This window comes from Micrasema longulum, unplaced genomic scaffold (assembly GCF_059751315.1).
Source record: "Micrasema longulum isolate JH-2025_06_02 unplaced genomic scaffold, ASM5975131v1 h1tg000519l, whole genome shotgun sequence".
NCBI classification, from domain to species: domain Eukaryota; kingdom Metazoa; phylum Arthropoda; class Insecta; order Trichoptera; family Brachycentridae; genus Micrasema; species Micrasema longulum.
This window is the reverse complement of record NW_028277716.1, coordinates 16,108-35,250: the sequence shown is the minus strand read 5'-3', so window position 1 is coordinate 35,250 and position 19,143 is coordinate 16,108. Positions and strand designations below refer to the sequence as shown.

General features: G+C 32.8%; 1 protein-coding gene across 3 annotated transcripts; it reads right to left on the bottom strand.

Moving 5' to 3' along the window:
- Positions 1 to 712: 712 nt before the first annotated feature.
- Positions 713 to 13,576, bottom strand: LOC148280879 (F-box only protein 9). 3 transcript variants are annotated; one of them, XR_015822481.1, is made up of 11 exons: positions 13,429 to 13,576; positions 13,053 to 13,163; positions 10,535 to 10,708; positions 9,086 to 9,260; positions 8,510 to 8,646; positions 6,050 to 6,213; positions 4,533 to 4,727; positions 3,523 to 3,655; positions 2,702 to 2,830; positions 1,368 to 1,995; positions 713 to 1,294 (listed from the first exon to the last, which is right to left on the bottom strand). XR_015822481.1 is itself a non-coding variant. In XM_088227642.1 (10 exons), exons 1-10 carry the CDS (start codon positions 13,429 to 13,431, stop codon positions 1,804 to 1,806), a joined length of 1,413 nt encoding a protein of 470 aa, XP_088083768.1. In that variant the 5' UTR covers positions 13,432 to 13,576; the 3' UTR covers positions 713 to 1,803. The 3 variants fall into 3 exon arrangements, 1 of the variants encoding a protein (XP_088083768.1); XM_088227642.1 differs by having other exon boundaries at positions 713 to 1,995; XR_015822482.1 differs by lacking the exons at positions 713 to 1,294; positions 1,368 to 1,995 and having other exon boundaries at positions 2,705 to 2,830; positions 3,523 to 3,654; positions 4,531 to 4,727.
- Between the last annotated feature and the right edge of the window lie 5,567 nt (positions 13,577 to 19,143).

Sequence of the window (19,143 nt, the reverse complement as noted above, 5' to 3'; positions counted from 1 at the left end):
TTCTACTGACATTTCTTGGTGGAACTGCATTTTAATTATAATTAAAATAGATATATCGTTTCATTCGTAAATACAATCCAATTTACGGATTTAGCAGATGATTGGTTATATTTTTAAGTACAATTAAAAACATTTGACAGCTCCCAGCTGGAAATAGCAGATTGGTAATATTTTTAAGTACAATTAAAAACATTTGACAGCTCCCAGCTAGTGTGATATCTATGGTAACGAGTTACACAAAAATAATATGAACTAAAGAAAAACATATATTTCTTTCTAACATTGCTATTTATTTTTTTTAATTGTTGAGGGCAATGCAATATTTGCTATACATATCTTAGATGTAGCTAGTACAGGAGTAATTGGTCTATTTATTTTACATCATTGATAATAATGTTTTCTTTAGAAATACCATTTAAAAATATATTATATTACCTAAAAATTTTAATTATTAGATAATAATCCGTGATATTCAAAACAGAAATTTAATGAAATTAAATACAGTAAAACCCCCGTTTTACGTTTTTCAAGGGAGCAAAAAAGTGGAAAACTGAGGAAAACTTTAAAGTGAGGATATGAAAAATGTATTGGAAAAATTAAATTTAATTAAAATATAATAAGTGTACAAGACTACTAAATATGCTGCAGAAAAATTGTAAGAACTGTCATGATTGGGGATTATTCATATTTACCAATGATTTAATAAAAAATATTTTGTATTTTTTCAAGCAATACTGCAATATGTTATTTTTTATTGAATTAAAAAAAAACATGTTTAAATAATTTTATCTGGGTACTTAACCTTTAAAACACGAAAATAAAAAATTGAATTTGCATAAAATGCATACAACGAATTTTTCCCCAAATATTGGGAAAATTTATTTATATGGTATCACTTTTTTTAGTACGGCACCACAAAATTACAACAGTCATTTACGTCGCGGCAATTTCACACTTATAAGATAACTGTTTAAACTATCTCCTTTTCACATTATGTTTATAACATCAAATAATATTTCTTTTGCCAATTTTTTAAACATTCTGCATCGTAATTTATTGATGCAAAGACTAATCTTCCTAAACATGCGTCAACTGCATGTCACTATTTAGTAAAATGTAAAAATTAGACACTTCAACAAAATGGTCAATTACACTGCACCTACTTTGAATTTAGTTTGAGACAATAATTTACACATTTTTTTATTTACCTCGATTTTATTTTCCATTCACGCGGCGGCGCGCGGCTCGTCTTTTGACAGATCGAATGAGTTATGGAAAAATTTCGATGTGAAACCTGGGTTATGAAAAACGTAAAAAACGTTAATTGGGGGGAATATTGAATGAGAATGTATGGAAAAAAATGGGACCTAAATATTTCGGTGTAAAAAGCGGGAAAACGTAAAATCAAGGAACGTAAAAACAAGGTTTTACTGTACATTTTTCTAAATTGAATATACAATACATCAAAATATGTAAAATTTGAAATAAAATATGGTTCCATATTCTTTTTAGAGGGCATACTTACTATACAACCAAGAAAAAAACTTTTTAATGTTCCTCTTTCCAGTTGTTCTCTTTGGAGTAAACAGTCTTACAATCCAAAATTTCGCATTACTTTTAAATTAAAAACTATTGTGCAAATGGTCGAATTAGACAGCAAAATGTGTATGCATTACCGTTGGGAAAGAGTAGAGAAGGGTAGTCCTACCGGATTGCATACAAATTATACTGCATAATCATTATGCCATCTGGTGACTTCACTCTTCCCTTTCCGCGCCATCTTGCTTGACAGGGAAAATTAATTTATTGAAGAGGACTGTCAGTTTCAGCGTGGTAACTTTTGACCCTGGAGAACCAAAATGTGGGAAATTTGCTTTTGACAATATCAAAAGAGCTGGAAGATTCCGTTCCATTGCTATTTTTAATGAATACCGTGTATCCGCACCAGACGAGGGAAGTGAAAAGCCGAGAACGTTGCGATTGGATTTGTAATTCCTGCAACAATTCATAATATTAACAACAATTTTAGATCTCAATGGCATAATTTTAAAGTTTAATGTATTGATGTAAATATTTGTTTGTATACTAGCACGTTGTATAAACCATGGATAACCTGGGAACGCCAAACGAAGTTAATTAACACCAGGCTGTCTACACTAACGAACTCAGCACGCGGCCCACATTTATTTTTATATTTTTAACATTGTTGTGTGTCGTTACTTATTTCACATTAGTATGATATTAATAATAACAATAATTCTTTATTTTCTTATCTTATTTGTTCATATTATTTAACATAATATTCTATGATATAATTTTTATAATATCGTCATGATCGTAGAACAATGACGCACGTAATTTTATTCAAGTTTACATGAGAGCAGATTAATTTATTTTTTACACTTTGTCATAACTTGATAAGTCCAAATGTATATCCTTCGATACTTGGGTTAGTTATGCACATACATATTTTTTCAAACCTGTGATATAAAGCCTTTAAAAAACCGTTTTAAGATCAAATACAAAATAAGGTCAATGTCAAATTTTTCGCACATCCACTATTCTACAATCACGATGATATGTACAATTTTGGATTTTAAAATTTGCAAAATGCAGGTGTATGTACTGAAACACTTTGTGTTTGAACAGTTAAATTGAAAAAGTTGAAAGAACGAGTAGGTATTGGAAATTAAAAACTTACCAGGTGAAATGTTTGTTCAAAACTATTCTCCTGCATATTATTATCCTTCCTCCTCGGCCTGAACCTGGTGTTGGAAGGTTGGAGCGGCTTATTCTGGATTGGTGATTGCTTTTTCACAACAATAATTACCTAAAAATTAGGATATTTTTAGAACTTTTGTTACATCTTAGCTTTTATTATTAGTAGAAAATACCAAATATTTCAATAAATGTTAGTGAATATTTTGTATATAATCACTTAACGACTTATCTATGTTACTAAATTGAACTGTACCCATAGTAGTCGCACGTGTGAAATATTTTTATTTGTATGTAAGATTTAAGCTCCTGTATCTTAATTAAGATTATTTAGGTGATTTGCGAATTCAGAGAAGTTGTTATTGTAGAGACTTCTCTTATTATGGTTAATCAATAATCAAATAACCTATCCAATGTATGTAGCCCATTATACGATGATCTATTGTAATGGTCACCACCACCACATCCTCCCTTCCCCTTTTTTCTCAACTATTAAAGATTAAAAATTTTAAAAATGATAATCAGTCCACTTTGGTGTCAGCTTCTAATAGCATGTGTCCTATCAGCACATTGGTTTGATATTTTTGTAAAAATTATGTGGTGAAGGTGCATAGTGGAATTTACATGTTAGTTTAATTTGTGTCCTGACAAAACCGGTAGACATAGAAAAGTCAGAAAGTGGTTATATGCAAAACATACAAACATTTATAAAATGTTTGACCACATAGTGTACGATTCAATTATTAATAATATACAAGACATTGTTTATTAGTTTCCAATCGCGGGAGAAGTTTGTATTCTTACCTTATCTCCGTGCAACCTAAAATGGCCAAAAAGAACACCCTGAGCTCGGCCATATTTCTGTTTTAACAGAGCACAAGCTGAAGATGGTTCATCAGCTGTGGTCAACATCAATACAACTCCATCGGGAAAAAACCTGCAATAAAATAATGTGTCAACAGGTTTGGCATATGATTTATTCAAACATATCGTCGCCAAGCTCATAAAATTTGTAGATCCCAAACTGTCTTTTTTTACGAGGGAGAGTTTACTCCAGTAGGGAATGAGGAAGTTCAGTGCTACAGGAAATTGGATATAAAACAATGTTTTCTTATACGCTGTAAAAATTAGAGCACATAATTTTGCATTAAAATTTCTCTAAAATGTTTGAAAAAATTCATGAAAATGAACTACTTTACTGAATCAACCAATCAATTACAGCGCTGTTATGTGTTGTGATAGATTTCCAGTTTTCAGGTAGCTATATTTCGGCCTCGTGGTGAAATGGTCAGTGCATTTGCCTACCATGCAATAGGTCTCGGGTTCGATTCCTGACATGGTTGAAATGGAATATTTATTTAAAAGGGTATTTTCACAACAGAATATTTCATAGTCTGAAGCATAAGACTGATCATCTTACCTTCATGTAGCAAAATTGATCAAGATACGCTGCGATTGGTGTACCAATGCATTACCCTATGCACCATTAGGTGCGGTAAAGGAATGATGATGATGGTGATATTTTCAACGTTTTGTGTATTTTGGTGCTACGGGATTTTACTTTTAAATGTCAGCACAACTCACCGACAACAACTCGTGAGGTCACGGAGTAATTTCAAAATTACAAAACTTTAAAAAAATCATAGCGATGATACTACGAAAAAGTACATAAAAATATTCAGAAAAATTTTTGGCTTAGTCTATTGACAAATAATAAAAATAAACACCTCGTCATGAACAAATAGCAACGTACATGCTATTTGTTAATAATCACAGAAAATGTTAGCTATTATGAGAAACAGTAAATTGATTACCTCAGGTACCTGTAGTACTCTATAAGATGCCACGGCCTATAAAACTGGTCCTGGAAACTATTTTCTCCGTGACGAAGGTAGGTTGTCTTACTAATGTAGCATCCGTTAAACCTGAGACGCGGCCGTTCTATAAACATTTCTCTCCAGCTGGAGAAACCAAACGCTTTAAGTGTTCCACAATTAATGCCCCAAATTCTGAAAATATAAACAGATTCACCATAAAACACAAGATTCAGAAAAAGAAAGCCCTGACTTCTAGTAAGATATAATATTTAAATATAACAAAAGATTTGTTGGGAGAGTTTTTATATTTTCCCCCTCAAAAGGCAAATCCAAAGTTCCTTAAAAAAGTCCACTATCTAAATACATTTAATTTAAATTAATTCTTTAAAAACATTTCACTTTTTTTTTCATTGTCAACAAAAAACAACATACAGTAGCGATCACATATGTAACTATCGGGTATAATTCCGAGTAATACTATTTTTTGTACTAATTTATATGAATAGGGGTAGCGGGTAATATTTTACTTAGTTGTTATTTGGCTCGCAAAAATTGGACTCAAAATGAGTGGAAGACGAATGAGATGATTTTGGATGGGATCAAATTCTGATGGTTTAATGGCATGCACTATGTAAGGCGAAGGATTGGGGATCAATACAGTGATGAGTGTCTTCAGAGAACTGTGAAGAAACCGGGAGGCCAAATGATCATCGGGTGTTTTTCATACTAAGCTGCATTTTGCGGAGGGAACACTGAAAGCCTAAGACTATGAACTCATTTAAAATCATTCATCATGATGAGAACGGTTATTTTTTTTTTTACACTGTCATAACTCGATAGGTACAAAAGTGCATCCTTTGATACTTGGATTGGTGATACTATATTTTTTTTTTTTTTCCAAACCTGGAATATAAAAAGCCTTTATGAATTTTTTTTTAGATCAATGTCAAAACGTCAATGTTGCATTTTTCACACATCCGTCGTTCCACGATCACGATTTGCTGCCATTCGCACATGTGCGCACGACTCTGGTTCCCGCCATCAAGCCAGAAGGGTTTTTTTTTCTTTTAAAATATTCAGTAATATATCTGTAGTCGATATTTTAAATGCATTTTTTTTTAGATAACTAATGTTAAAGAAAACATGGGGATTTTGTCATTGCTGTGGTTTGGAAATAGCCCTGATTTAAACCCCATAGAAAATTCGTAGCCAATACTCGGGTTAACATACAAAGATTGAAACCCCAGACAGCAAAACAGCAGAAAAAAGCACTAGCAAATAAAAGCTCTAGCAAATAAAACATATATTTTTTGTTTTCAAATAATACTTCTAAAAGAATACATACATTATTGTAATATTGAGCACACTGTACCACACATACTATTACACATTATTCTCACCTAAATTCTCAGCCTTATGCACCGCATTACAAGCAGGTCAAAAATACCATTGTTGCTGTCCGTATAATGTTTTTAAGACTCAAAAACAGTTTTTTTTTCCATGTTAATGCTTACTTGATACAAGCGAGCCGCCATATTTCCTGATCACGAGCACAGAGATAAAACCCTCGACACACGGCTGCACAGCGCTCGAGGGACAGCAAGTCCAGCTCACTTGAGACCACCCAGCGGAGTAGGTACAGCACAAGCTCCACTGGCAAGCAGGATATGTGAGCATTCTGGAACAATACTCCGTGAATGTCAGAAAACAATCAAGTTTGCAATTATGTATTATTATAATTATTTACACTAGCAGCATTAAGCTGATACGTGCACATCTAATACACTGTGTTTTAATTTAAACTAAAGGCATATCCAGAAAGTAAGTTTTATTTGTATTTCTTACTTGCTACTACTTCTTGTTTCGCGCATGCATGGTACTTACCCTTTGACCTATTGAGAAGGAGGACGCCATTATGGACTGTTTTGTAAACTTCGTGGTGCTTGTTTAAAATGCCGAATAAAATTAAAAATCCCACCACTTGCTGATGTCTGTAAATCGTTTAGTTAATACGAAGAACCATTAACTAGTCCACATTCACAAACACATCTGTGAGGTGTATGGAGAACATGCAATAAGTGATTCAATGGGGAGATGGGTGAAACAGTCCAACGAAGGTCGTGATAATACACAGGAGGTCCAATATACAGGACTAACCTGCCGATGGTTATGCCTGATATTTTTCACGTCTCTGAGGGAGATTTTCGTTATAACATTATCTTACTTTTTAAAAAATATTCTCAAGATATCATTGTGTATTATAGAGGCTACGTGTTATTTTTATATATGCAGGATGGCCAGAGAAGTGACATTTAAAGGTAAAATGTAGATGCCTCATATTGAGGGGTATCTGAATCACCCCCATGTATGTTTCTATATTAAAGATAATTATGATAGAAAGTGTGTAAACTAACAAAAAATAACTGTAAAAGATAAAATGGCGAGTGGCAGTAAACACATGGTAAGAATGACAGGAATTTTCCACCTCAGTATCTTTGAATGCTGATTTCAGCGAATAATAAGCCTATAGTCTGGTAAAACGCACGCAAAATGAGGAAATCATACGATTTTCCCATTTTAAAACTAAAGTTTTTTTCAAATCGCGCAATAATAAAAAAATAAAAAAACATAAATTAGATAAAAATCAATAATTTTTAAAGGTTTTCTATTAAAAAATATACTTATAAGTTTTATGTAATTAAAATATAATTACATTTAGACCGGCAGATTATGCCATTTCAAATTTAAACTAAACTTAGGTATCTGGGTTCTCATTTAAAGACTAAGTATTGAACTAAATTTTTTTGTAATAATTTAAAGGTAATAAATTGAACATGAATGTGGCCGAATCAAAATCTTAATTTTTTGTTTTTGAAAAAAAATACAAGCATTTTAAATCACATACATTTTTGTAACATTTTCCTTTATTTCTAAAAAAAATATATACTTTAGATGAAACCTATTTTTATAGAATTGTATTTAAATTTTTTTTTTAAAAGAAAATAATTCTGGTTGTAATATTAAATTTATAACAATATCTTATTTACGTTTTTCTTTAAAATCTTAAAATTTATGTATATTTGAATGAACACTAGGGCTGAAAGGATTAATGAGATCATAATATGATAAGTCTACCATGGTAAACGGGGATAATAATATGTCCATTGACAGCCCGTGTATCGGAACGCTAAATCCACCATTATTTTTGTTTGCATACTGTTTTATACACACTAACATTATACATACCTAGATAATTCACATAAATTCTTACTAATATTTTATCAGTGCACATGTTCAAAGTGACGTTACAAAATGTGTACAGTATACATGCATGCGCAGATATGAAGCTCATTAAATGAATTATTACATATGAATGTATTACATATATTGTGTTCTCCCTTCAAGCCACGGTTTTACCAGATCGGGTATTTTTCATACAAATTGAGGGTAAAAGCTTGTGCAAAACAAAATTAGCACATGCGTGAAATGACAAGATAAGAAAATTGACTGCTAGAGTCGATATCACTAGATCTTTTGGCGCTAGTATTGAATATAATATTGCACAAGTATAGTGTTGCAATGAATCCTTGATTCTTTATATTACATATTTTTTATATTAATTATTTATATATACATTGACTTTGTTTCGATCAAAGGCATTAAACCACAATTCTGGAAAAAACGGTTTTACTATTTCAAATGTGTTTTAAACCAATTGCGTAAGTCTTATATACATTCTAGCAAGAGGATTTGAATTGTAAACATTATTGACTTAAATTCTTTTGCCAGAATTGTGGACATGAACACGGTCGATATTTTTTTTTACTTGGCAGTGCACTGCACTTATAGAGATAAATTACTCTGGCTGAGAGAGCAGGTTACCTGCAAGAGGGACCATATCAAGTGTGTATACGGTATGATTTTTAGACCAAAATTTAACTTGTGTAGATTGATATATTATATAAAGGACTCACCCTCTGTTCATACTCTGGTTGGCAGAAGCATCCTGTTTTTGACACAATTCTTTCAATACGTTCCAAAAAATCTTCATTCTCAAATTCATCATCGCACGGTGTATCTCTCTCCTTTATATTAGGTGTATTAATACTTTCTAGAATTAAAAAAAACATTCAGTGACTTTAAGACGAAACTTAAAGAACAAAGGATCACTGGCCCAGTCCAGTCTGTTGTTGTTTCCAAATAAATATTTCTCATATAATAAACAAAGTATATATTCCTGTTAATTGCTAGTTTTCACGTAATTCCTCGCCAACTGAAAAATGCAGTTCTAGGTGTGAAATAAAACCAGAACCCTGAAAGAGTATTTTCAACAACATGTCTAGTCTCGTTGGCACCTTTGCCTACAATGCTTAAAGTCCTGGGTTCGATTCCTAACAAGGTTGAAATGAAATGTTAGATTAAAAGGGATCAGTCCCTAGAAGCGTAAGACTGGTCGTGTTGGCTTCGTGAGTCATCAAAGGATCGAGATTGGCCGCAGTTGGGATGCGCTATAGAGAATTGGCGATGAATAATAGAAGGATTATTGGTACCTGGAGTGTGCTGCGGTGACTCTTCTCTACCTCCCTTTGTTTTCATTTTAGTACTTTCGTAGAGTCTGAATTCTATATCTGGTATCAGCTGGACAGCACGCTTGTAGAACTGAATGGCCTCGTAAAGTTTTCCGTTTTGTTCGTGATCGACGCCTTTCAAAAACAGCTTTTTCGCCTAAACAAAATATACAAATAATTGAAGACATGAGTGGATAAAGGTGTTGTGTGACAAAAACAAAAAGGAGATATCTGGGGATAAAGTTTTGAACGCCAGTACAAATATTGATAATACAGGATGTTCTTTAAACCCTGTCACATCCGAAACCACGATGATCAGTATGGGCAAGAAGACATATTAGCATATTTAAAAGAATAATTAGAATGAAGAAAATAAAAAAAATAATTTAAAAAAAAACAAATGGTTGCTTACTTCTGCAGGGGAGAAGTGAGGGGGGCGCGGCCGTGCGGTTGGTGGTGTATCAGACTCCCCCCTCTTTTCGTTTCTCCCCTGCAGAAGTAAGCAACCATCTGTTTTTTTCCTATATTTTATTTTTTAAGATTTTAGTCGTTCTAAAAATTTATTTTAATGTGCCAATATGTCTTCTTGCTCATATTAAACATCGTGGTTTCGGATGTGACAGGGTTTAAAGGACACCCTGTATAACACCTTCCTTTGTTCTCAAAATTGGTTTTTTGCTTCTTTTTAATGGTGTAGCTGGTTTTTTATGAAAGGGCTGTACATAAAATCTTCATCTATGTCAAAAGATGTAGATTTTATTCATATATAGGCGTTGCCTAGTAGGTGAATCGGTTCAGTCGGATGAATCTCACCCACATGAAAAAGGTTTCAGCTCTTTTACTTCACAAAAGTCAACAGATGGAAGAGTTGAGGAAATGTGGACGTTTAAACATGGTTAGAATCGCGAATGTTACACAGTGTGTAAAGTGGCCACTTAAACCAGCCAATGACAGGTCATAAGCCCTGTAAATGCCTAGACTTCCATATTATCTTCTCAAAAATGTTTTCCCTGGCTGTTGCAACAAAGTTAGAACCAAAGCATACTTATTTTTCCATAGTACCCAAACTGCAGTGTATCTTGATCAGGGACTTTGAAATATTTCAGTGTACAAACATTATTTTAAATAAACATTTTATGTCAACCATATCAGAAATCGAAGCTGAGACCTCTTGCATATTAGGCAAACGCTAAGACCATTAGACCACAAGGCGGATTGTCTAAAGATGTATATATTACAATACACAAAATATACAAAAAGTAAATAAAAAGTGAATATTCAAAAGCTTCACCTATATGGTTACCAAACCAGCCCACAAATTATGTTAATTAATTAAGTCAACAAAACCAAGTAATTGAAAATAAATTTAACTAATCTGACCGAGGTGTGTAAAAGTAAAATCATAGAATAAACTATAATCGCAATACATACTTTTTCTTCGTCTGTTTCATCTATGGAATCGTTATTTCCCTCATCAGATTTAAGGTTGTGCTTGTTCAAACTGTTGAGGCCACTAGCCCCATGTCTGGCCGGGGAACCTAACTCCTTCTGCCACTGCTGTCGGAATGTAGACAAAGCTTCTTCTACAGATCCATTAAGATTGGCCTAAAAAAAACACTTATTGATTATGCTGGTGCGTTTGCAAAACTCACACAAATGCATTTTTAAAAAACATTATGATGATTTTAAAAATGTAATATTCAATTTTTACTGAATGAGCTATCTTCTTATAAATTTATGTTAGATTAGGGGTTTTACCATAGAATTAAAAGTAGTCCAGAAACCGCATACGCACATTAAAGTGAAGGTGACCAAACTACTCCTAAATGATTAGTTTTACGTTTTGACCATTAGTTCCTTTGTAGACGTCGCTCAGTACGCAACTCCCGATTGGAATTGCCGTATTACTGTTGGGATCAAAAAGAAACAGGATGGGATCACATTTCGTGTGCAAGTAGCAAATTCATAAATCAATTATTTAAGAATTGAATTATTTTGCCATCTGTCAGATTGTCAAAGAAAACAAAACGGACATTTTGTTAGTGTTGCCAGGGTAGTCAAATTGTTTACGCTACTTTGCTCATCTAATGAGAGAACTAATGAAAATTGGACCTCTCGGATTAAACAATGCCGTGGTGGACATTTAACCGACATTATCTTTAAAACATAATGACATCAAGTATTATTTAACGTGACATGAAAATATCAGCTTTATGTAAAAAAAATAGTTTTATTTTTTATGTTCAAAGTTCAATTACTCTTCAAATGACCCTTTACTTGTCTACTCAGTTGCGTCAACCAATGTTTCCACAGGTACAATAAAATTTTAGAGAAATTAACAAATTGGTTTTTTTTAAATATCAAATCTTACATTTGTGTTATGATAATCTTGTTCGCGATCTGGCGACAGAACGCGGCGACTTTACGCATGCGCGTGGTGAAAGTGGGGCAAAGTAGGTGGTTTTTAGGGCACAGTCCGATGTATTCAAATATGATTTGCCCCTTCTGTATATTATAATTCTATGGGTTGTACATATGAAAAAACGATAGATTAAGAAAGTATAATATATTTATTTATTTTTACACAAGTACATTTTTCGAAAAATATTTTGTTCATTTTAATAAAAGTTAATGCAGGGTAATTAAAACGAATAACACAAATTATATTCGAGAAAATATATACAGGTGTTCGGTAAACCCTGTCATATCCGAAACCACGATGATCAGTATGAGCAAGAAGACATATTGGCACATTCAAATATTTTTTTAGAACAAATAAAATATCAAAAAAGCAAATGGTTGCTTACCTCTGCAGGGCAGAAACGAGGAAGGGGAGGGGGGAGTCTGATACTGCGCAGCGCTCCCCTCACTTCTCCCCCACAGAGGTAAGCAACCATTTGTTTTTTTTTTTTTTAATTTCTTTGTCCTAAATATTTTTTAAATATGCTAATATGTTTTCTTGCCCATACTGATCATTGTGGTTTCGGATGTGACAGGGTTTAAAGAACCCCTGTATATACACTCATAGATAAACAATAAATCCCATTATTTATATGCTTAAAACAATCTACATAATTTTGCATTCCTGAGTAATCGATTATAAAAAAATGACTGAAAGTCCCTGAACATATCAACAGTAATGGACTCAGTCTCTTTCTGAAATAACTCTTCAACTATCTTTAAGTTAAACTTTATGTTTTGTGAATCAACATTACCCTTAATAATATTCCACGGTAACTCTATTAGGTTTAGCTCTGGGTGGTATGGTGGTAGGCGCAGGATAGTGCTTTTCCAGATCTAATTCCTTTACAAAATAACTCATTCTAACCTCCTACTAAACTAAACAAACAAAAAACACAGATCATAAAAGGTTCGCTTTGGTTGATCGATGGCTGATTACCGACCGGTTCCGACGAACACAGGAGCATCCTGTATATATTTTATCAGCATATCATTCGCAACAAACAAAGCAGGTTGTCTCCGTCACGCTCATAAGCGCGTCTGGGCGCGAGAGAGACCAAGAGTATTTTCATAATGCATATGCCGTGTGCCGTCATGCCATGCGTTTATTGATGCCAATGAGTAAGCGTGTTGTTCGCGGCAGCTTTCGCTAACAGACCTACTTTTTTTTCTTGGTATTTTAGTTATAAAAGTGAAAATCGTCGTCTTTTTTTCTCTAATTGAGGTAGGTAATTGCACTTCTACGGTTGTTCCCTTATTTACAATAACATTTATTTTGTAAAACAATTTTAAATTTATGTAAAGTAATGCTTAGGTATATACCTAATTTTTGGCATAGAAACTGTTTAGAAAAATTAGTAATAAAAAAACTAAATTCAACAAAATAATGGAGATATTTGTCTCTCCTGCAAAGTTTCTTTGGGATATTGATAAACTTAACTGAGATGTGAAACAAAAATAATGCAATGTTTCTATCAGATCGACTCACATCGCTTAGGCTTAACTTTTCCAAGGAGAAAGATGGATCCTCTTGCTCTTCACCATCAGAATCTCCGCAAGACTCGCCGTTGCCGGCTTGCGAAGTACCAGATTCGCCGGACTAGAATGGAAAAAAAACACCGAATTACTTCAACTCGCGAGACAATTCTCAATGTATCCAAAGCGCGACGGAGATATCTTTCACGTTAGAGCGGCGACCTTCAAATACTCTAGCTATATACAAAACATTACAGCATGTGGTGCAATGTTATGAAATATCTGGGGCCATACATACATATAAATAAGGCAATATGGTGAAGACGCAGTGACAGATAACATAGAAAATGCAGTGTTACACAACTAAACGCAATACGTCATTAACCTACCATTTCTCCTCGATGAGTTTTTTAACGTAAATAATCACGGTCGGAGAATCGGATTACTAAATTTATTTTATGACAGGTGACAACGACTCCAAACCCCGTCAAATCGGGAGCCATAGTTGATAAAACAGATTTTGTTTCGGATGCTATCGACAAAACAGCAATCTACAAATTTGTGTATAAACAAGCCGGAAAAGGAAAGCAAGAAAAAACACCAAAAACCAAAACCAACCAAAACAGATATCTGTAATCTGTGACCAAAAACCAAAACTAAACAAAACGCCAACTGACAGCTGACGTGTTTGCTTTTTGTTGACATTTAAGTTTTACTTTACTGCTGAAATTTGACAAAAATACTCTTAAAATACGTTGCTACAACTGAACAATTGATTGTCATTAAATCAGCAGTGTTTTATTGTTATTGTTTGAAAAATTTACAGTGTACACAAAAAAATTAAGGAACTGTCGCATCAAGAGTTATAATATTACTTATGAAATATTTAAGTGTTCTTCAACGTTATAATGATAAGAAATTGAAAAGGACAATGAAGAATATATTCTTCAAACGGGAAGATGCCATATACAAATCTTCAATATTTAGACAGAAAAAACGTTGGGTTTTAATTATATTTCTGATCGTCGCACTATTTTTCTTTTTCTACCAATTTCTTTTTATGTCTCAACTCTCAAAGTCGGAGTCGAAAATTGAAGAAAAGGCCAGAGTGATATATTACACATCGAAGCCATTTGCTTTACAAATCACTAACGTTTTTGACGATAAGGGTCTGGTGCGAGGTACCAGGTTGTCCGACCTGCCGAAATACAAACCGAACGCAAACGGAATGTTTACATGTTTCTCATCTATGCTGGAAATAGACTTTTCTCTCGTGAATGATGATTATTGTGACTGCCCAGAAGATGGCAGCGACGAACCTGGAACTGGCGCATGTAACTTGGGGGTATTTTATTGTAAGTACCAACCTCGACACTACGGTGGCAAGGAAAGTGTGATTCCGTCATCTCGTGTTAACGATGGCATCTGCGATTGTTGCGATGGGTCAGACGAGTGGAGGAACACGACTCTGCTTCACACATTAGCTCAGGACATGCAGAAGAAGGTTAAAAGATACCAAGTGCCGTGTCCAAATGTTTGTTTAGAATAATAATAATCGTGCATTATTTCCAACTCTACTAAACCTTTAGGCTGTGCCATGAAACAATATTCTTAAGTTTTTTTTGTATTAAGTATGTAAATTAAATAAAAAATAAAATAAATTAACAACAATAAAACAGGTAATGTTTCACTATAAAGAGTGTATGCTGTGTATTTTTTATGATTTTTTAAAAACAATTTACCCTGAACAGAAGATCTATTATTTACTTATGCTTTCATTTGAAATTCAAATAAATATTCAAATTTATTTCAACAGAGAGGGAAAACATTTTTGAAAAGGGAATGTGGAAGTCTAGGCATTTACAGGGCTTATGACCTGTCATTGGCTGGTTTAAGTGGCCACTTTACACACTTAGTAGGTGATTTGGTTCAGCCGGATGAATCTCACCCACGTGATAAAGGTTTCAGCTCTTTTACTTCAAAAAAGTCAACAGATGGAAGAGTTGAGGAAATGTGGATGTTCAAATATGGGCAGAATGGTGAATGTTACACAGTGTGTAAAGTGGCCACTTAAACCAGCCAATGACAGGTCATAAGCCCTGTAAATGCCTAGACTTCCATATTCCCTTCTCAAAAATGAGAACAGAGAATTTGATTTTACTTTAAAGACAATTAAAGCTACCTATTGTATAAGGATCCTAATGTGCATTGTAGAATACCATTTTGGAGCATAGATTACAGTGCTCTTTATTAAAAGCTCTATTTAAATATGAATTCTTTGTTGAAACATAATTTGCCTTTATTATTGATATGAAACATTGCACATTGTTCAGCACTGTTATTACACAAGTTCAGAATGACCGAAAATGTGCTTTATTTTTCGTAATATAAATATTATTTATTGTAACATTATAAATTTAGGGGAAAAATTATAATTATATCTGTCAGTCGTCAAGATAGATAGGTTGGAAAATTATCTACACTGATGGATCTCGGTCAGATTCGCCAACCCATACGAGTGCTGCTATATATTGTGAAGACGACAACTTTCAAAGATTGTACTAATTGCACAAGAATGCATCTGTATTTACCGCAGAATGTATCGCAATCCGAGAAGCTGTCAAGTTCACCTTAAGCTCACAATATAGCAAGTACCTAATCCTGTCGGATTCCTTGAGTGCCTTACAAAAAATCAAATCCCCTCCATCCTCTTATCCCGAAGACGAGCTCTGCGTGGAAACTCGATTTCTTCTTTATCAGAGGCATCCAATAAGAGTATTGTTATGTCCTGGATCCCTAGCCATTGTGGTAGGTATTCCGGGAAACGAAAAAGTGGACGCGTTAGCAAAGGAGGCGGTCCACTCCGGGGATCCTGCCTACGGTAATTTACTACCACTGGGTGATCTCCTTGTTATGACGAAGGAGAAGCAACTTCACACATGGCAAGAATATTGGGTAGCCTCCTCCCAAGCCAAGGGTAGACATCTTTTCCAAATGTAACAGAAAATCCTTGGTTTTCCAAAGTGATTCTGAACAAGTTTGAGACATCCTCCATATGCAGAATGCGCATTGGGCACTGCTCAATGGTTCTCACCTGTTCAGAATCCATGTCCGGGACTCTGTCATTTGCAAATGTCAGCTTGATAAGGAATATAAACCATGTTTTTTTTTTGGATGCCCCATAAATGATTGTTATCCTGATTTCCTATCCGACCTCCCTGATATTAATATCCCATTCCCTATTCATTTTATTTTATTTTATTGGAAAGCCAACAGACATTTATACATTTATAAGAATCAATTATACCATAAATACATATCATAAAGTCCAATTAGAGGCTTCCACATAATATTGTTATTGTAAATGTTGTCACATAAAAATTATACATAACATAAAATAACTAATCATACAAAACTTATAATATTACTAGAAATGTAAATGAATATTGGTCACACAGTTGCACATTACAATAAATAATACAACTATAGTTGACCATACAGTGTTCATTTATTATGCGCCTACATACAGAACTGCACATCACCTGCATAATATAGGCTGCGGATTCAAGGCGCAACATCATAACTTGAATTATTTTTGGAAATTTAAAGTAAAGGAAGTTAAAGATATGTTATTAATATCAATACAATTTAATTTCTGATTACACATATGGCAGGTTCTATTTACGAATGAATTCTAACTCTCTTGTCCCCACCCAATAAACGTGTATTTAAAATCCTATGTAAATATATAGTTATAAATGGTGTAAAGCTGTAAATATGTTATATTATTATATGTATTTTATTATATGTATATATTATATTAAATACTAACATACTAACTTGTATATACTATATTACTAACACATGTGTAAATATGTAAAAAAAAAAACAATAAATCTCGACACTGGCCAGAACACCGGAGTTGAGATGTGAAAAGGCCATGAAAAAACGAAGAAGAAGAATAATTATATCTGTAATAAAATAAAAATCGCTTTGTATAATTAAAAACATTTTATTATTTAATTTCAATACAACCATTTTGTAGACAACATTAGGAAATACATTACAATAATTGTCATAGAAAATAATCTACTTACATTTTTATGCAAGTTAATACAATAACAGCATTCACTCGTATTCGAAAATGAATTTTAAAAATAGTCATCGTTGATTAATAAAATTGGTATGTACATGCACGCAATATACTAAAAAATACATTTTACATAGACTGGAGGTAAAAGATTGAGATTTTAAAAGATATTTATTTTGACTAAATTAAGCCAATGAAAAAATGTCTCCAGCAGTTTTATCAGTAAGGAACTTGCTACACTCTTAGATTCCATAATTAATTCCTAAGTATGTCATAATAATATGTACGTTTCTGCCTGCATCACTAACATTTATTTTTCTATCTTCCTTCAGCGCAATTGACTTATTCAGCAATGGTTTAGAAATAATTGACAAGATCGACCAAAATTAATCGCATGATTATAAATCACTTTTTTTTTAATACCTTAAATGTAGGTGTGTAGATTTTGTCACTGTTATCAATATGTATCATCTGCTTTTGGGTGATCCCGTATAGGTTAATAAAGAAGCATGTGTAGCTCTGAAACTGGTTAGTAATTAAATAAATAATAAGTGGTTAAAAACAAAGTGATTTTATTTTAATTATATGATTTGAATATCTTTATAGCATTTTATTATAAGCTTGTTTTTGAAACAGCCATTTTAGAAATAGACTTTTTAATACAGATAGTTAGATATCTTATGTTCATGACATGCGTAGCATCAAGCTATATTAATTTGGCCACGATTTGCAGAAAGTTTTCAATGTCAATGGAATTTCCATGCTAGTTACTAAGAATTATCTTACATTTTCTAAAATAATTATCTAAGAGAATGAAAAATTCAACACCTCCAATCTATGTAGTTTTGTGTTCATATGCTCATTTAACTACAAATTATTTACATTTGAATTTTACAGGTTTTGTCTAGTGATAATTAATGATATATCAAAAAAATTATAATAAAAAAAATACCATATGCATTTCCACATAGTGATTAAAAAGAATAGATTTTAGTATAAGTAAATTGAATGCTGGTTGTACATTGATTACTGCTTAACATATTATAAGTAAATACTTCAATCAACATATACATACAATAAGACATCCTTTAACATTGTAAATCATATCGAGTTAGATCTTGGGAAAATTTGTCATATCACATTCAAAAATTTAATTCATAAGAGTTGTAAAAAATTCAATTTAAAATACGAAATTGAATTTTTTTAAATAACCCTTTAAATCCCATAAAATTTCATATTATGCTGATTCATATTTCAATGTGGTGATATTTTTGCTAATCTAACTTAATTCACCAAAACCAGATTTAAAACAAATGTAAATTAGGTATTATTTAAATAGGTGTGTGGGTTTTCGTGGTCACTGTTGTCAATATGTATCTTTTTTAAGTAAGTTAACTTACACGGAATAACCCAAAAAAACAAGATGCATATATTGTTTTTTGTTACAAAATAGCTTGGGATTTTTCGCACATTCAATGCAAACCAAGCAGGGATGAAAAGGGTTCATTAGTGTCCAATCCCGCACATATATTTATTTTATATTTAAAATACCTCTATTCTATTTCATCTTTGTGACGAATTGTAAACTGCCACAAGAATAGTACACATATTATTTCAAATAACCATTTAACTTTTCTTAAACTATATGTAAAAGTACATTTTTTTACAACAGTATTCCTTTAGGGAGTTTGGTATTACATATACACAATACATTTTATATGTACATTAAAGTTAATTGTTCGATTCCAGAGAGATAGCTCGGAAATTATCTTTAAAAAAATGCTGCACTTAAAAAGCGTTTTCAATAAATGCACCATATTATTAGGCCTATGTGCAGTAATAAAAATGTGTTAATGTATAACTAACATGCTTAACATAAAAAATAATACAGTAGTGAGGGCAGTTTAATTATAAGATATTTTCACTACAATATCCCTAGTCATCTGAACCATATCTTGTAACAAATTATCTAGATACTCTTCAATTGGCGTATGGATGCAGTGCTGTGAGAGAT

Coding starts and splice junctions, on each gene's coding strand:
- LOC148280879 (XM_088227642.1), bottom strand. Junction 9,261..10,534: donor ATGAAACAGACGAAGAAAAA/GTATGTATTGCG, acceptor TATTTTGTTTAG/GCGAAAAAGCTGTTTTTGAA. Junction 8,647..9,085: donor GTCACCGCAGCACACTCCAG/GTACCAATAATC, acceptor TTTTAATTCTAG/AAAGTATTAATACACCTAAT.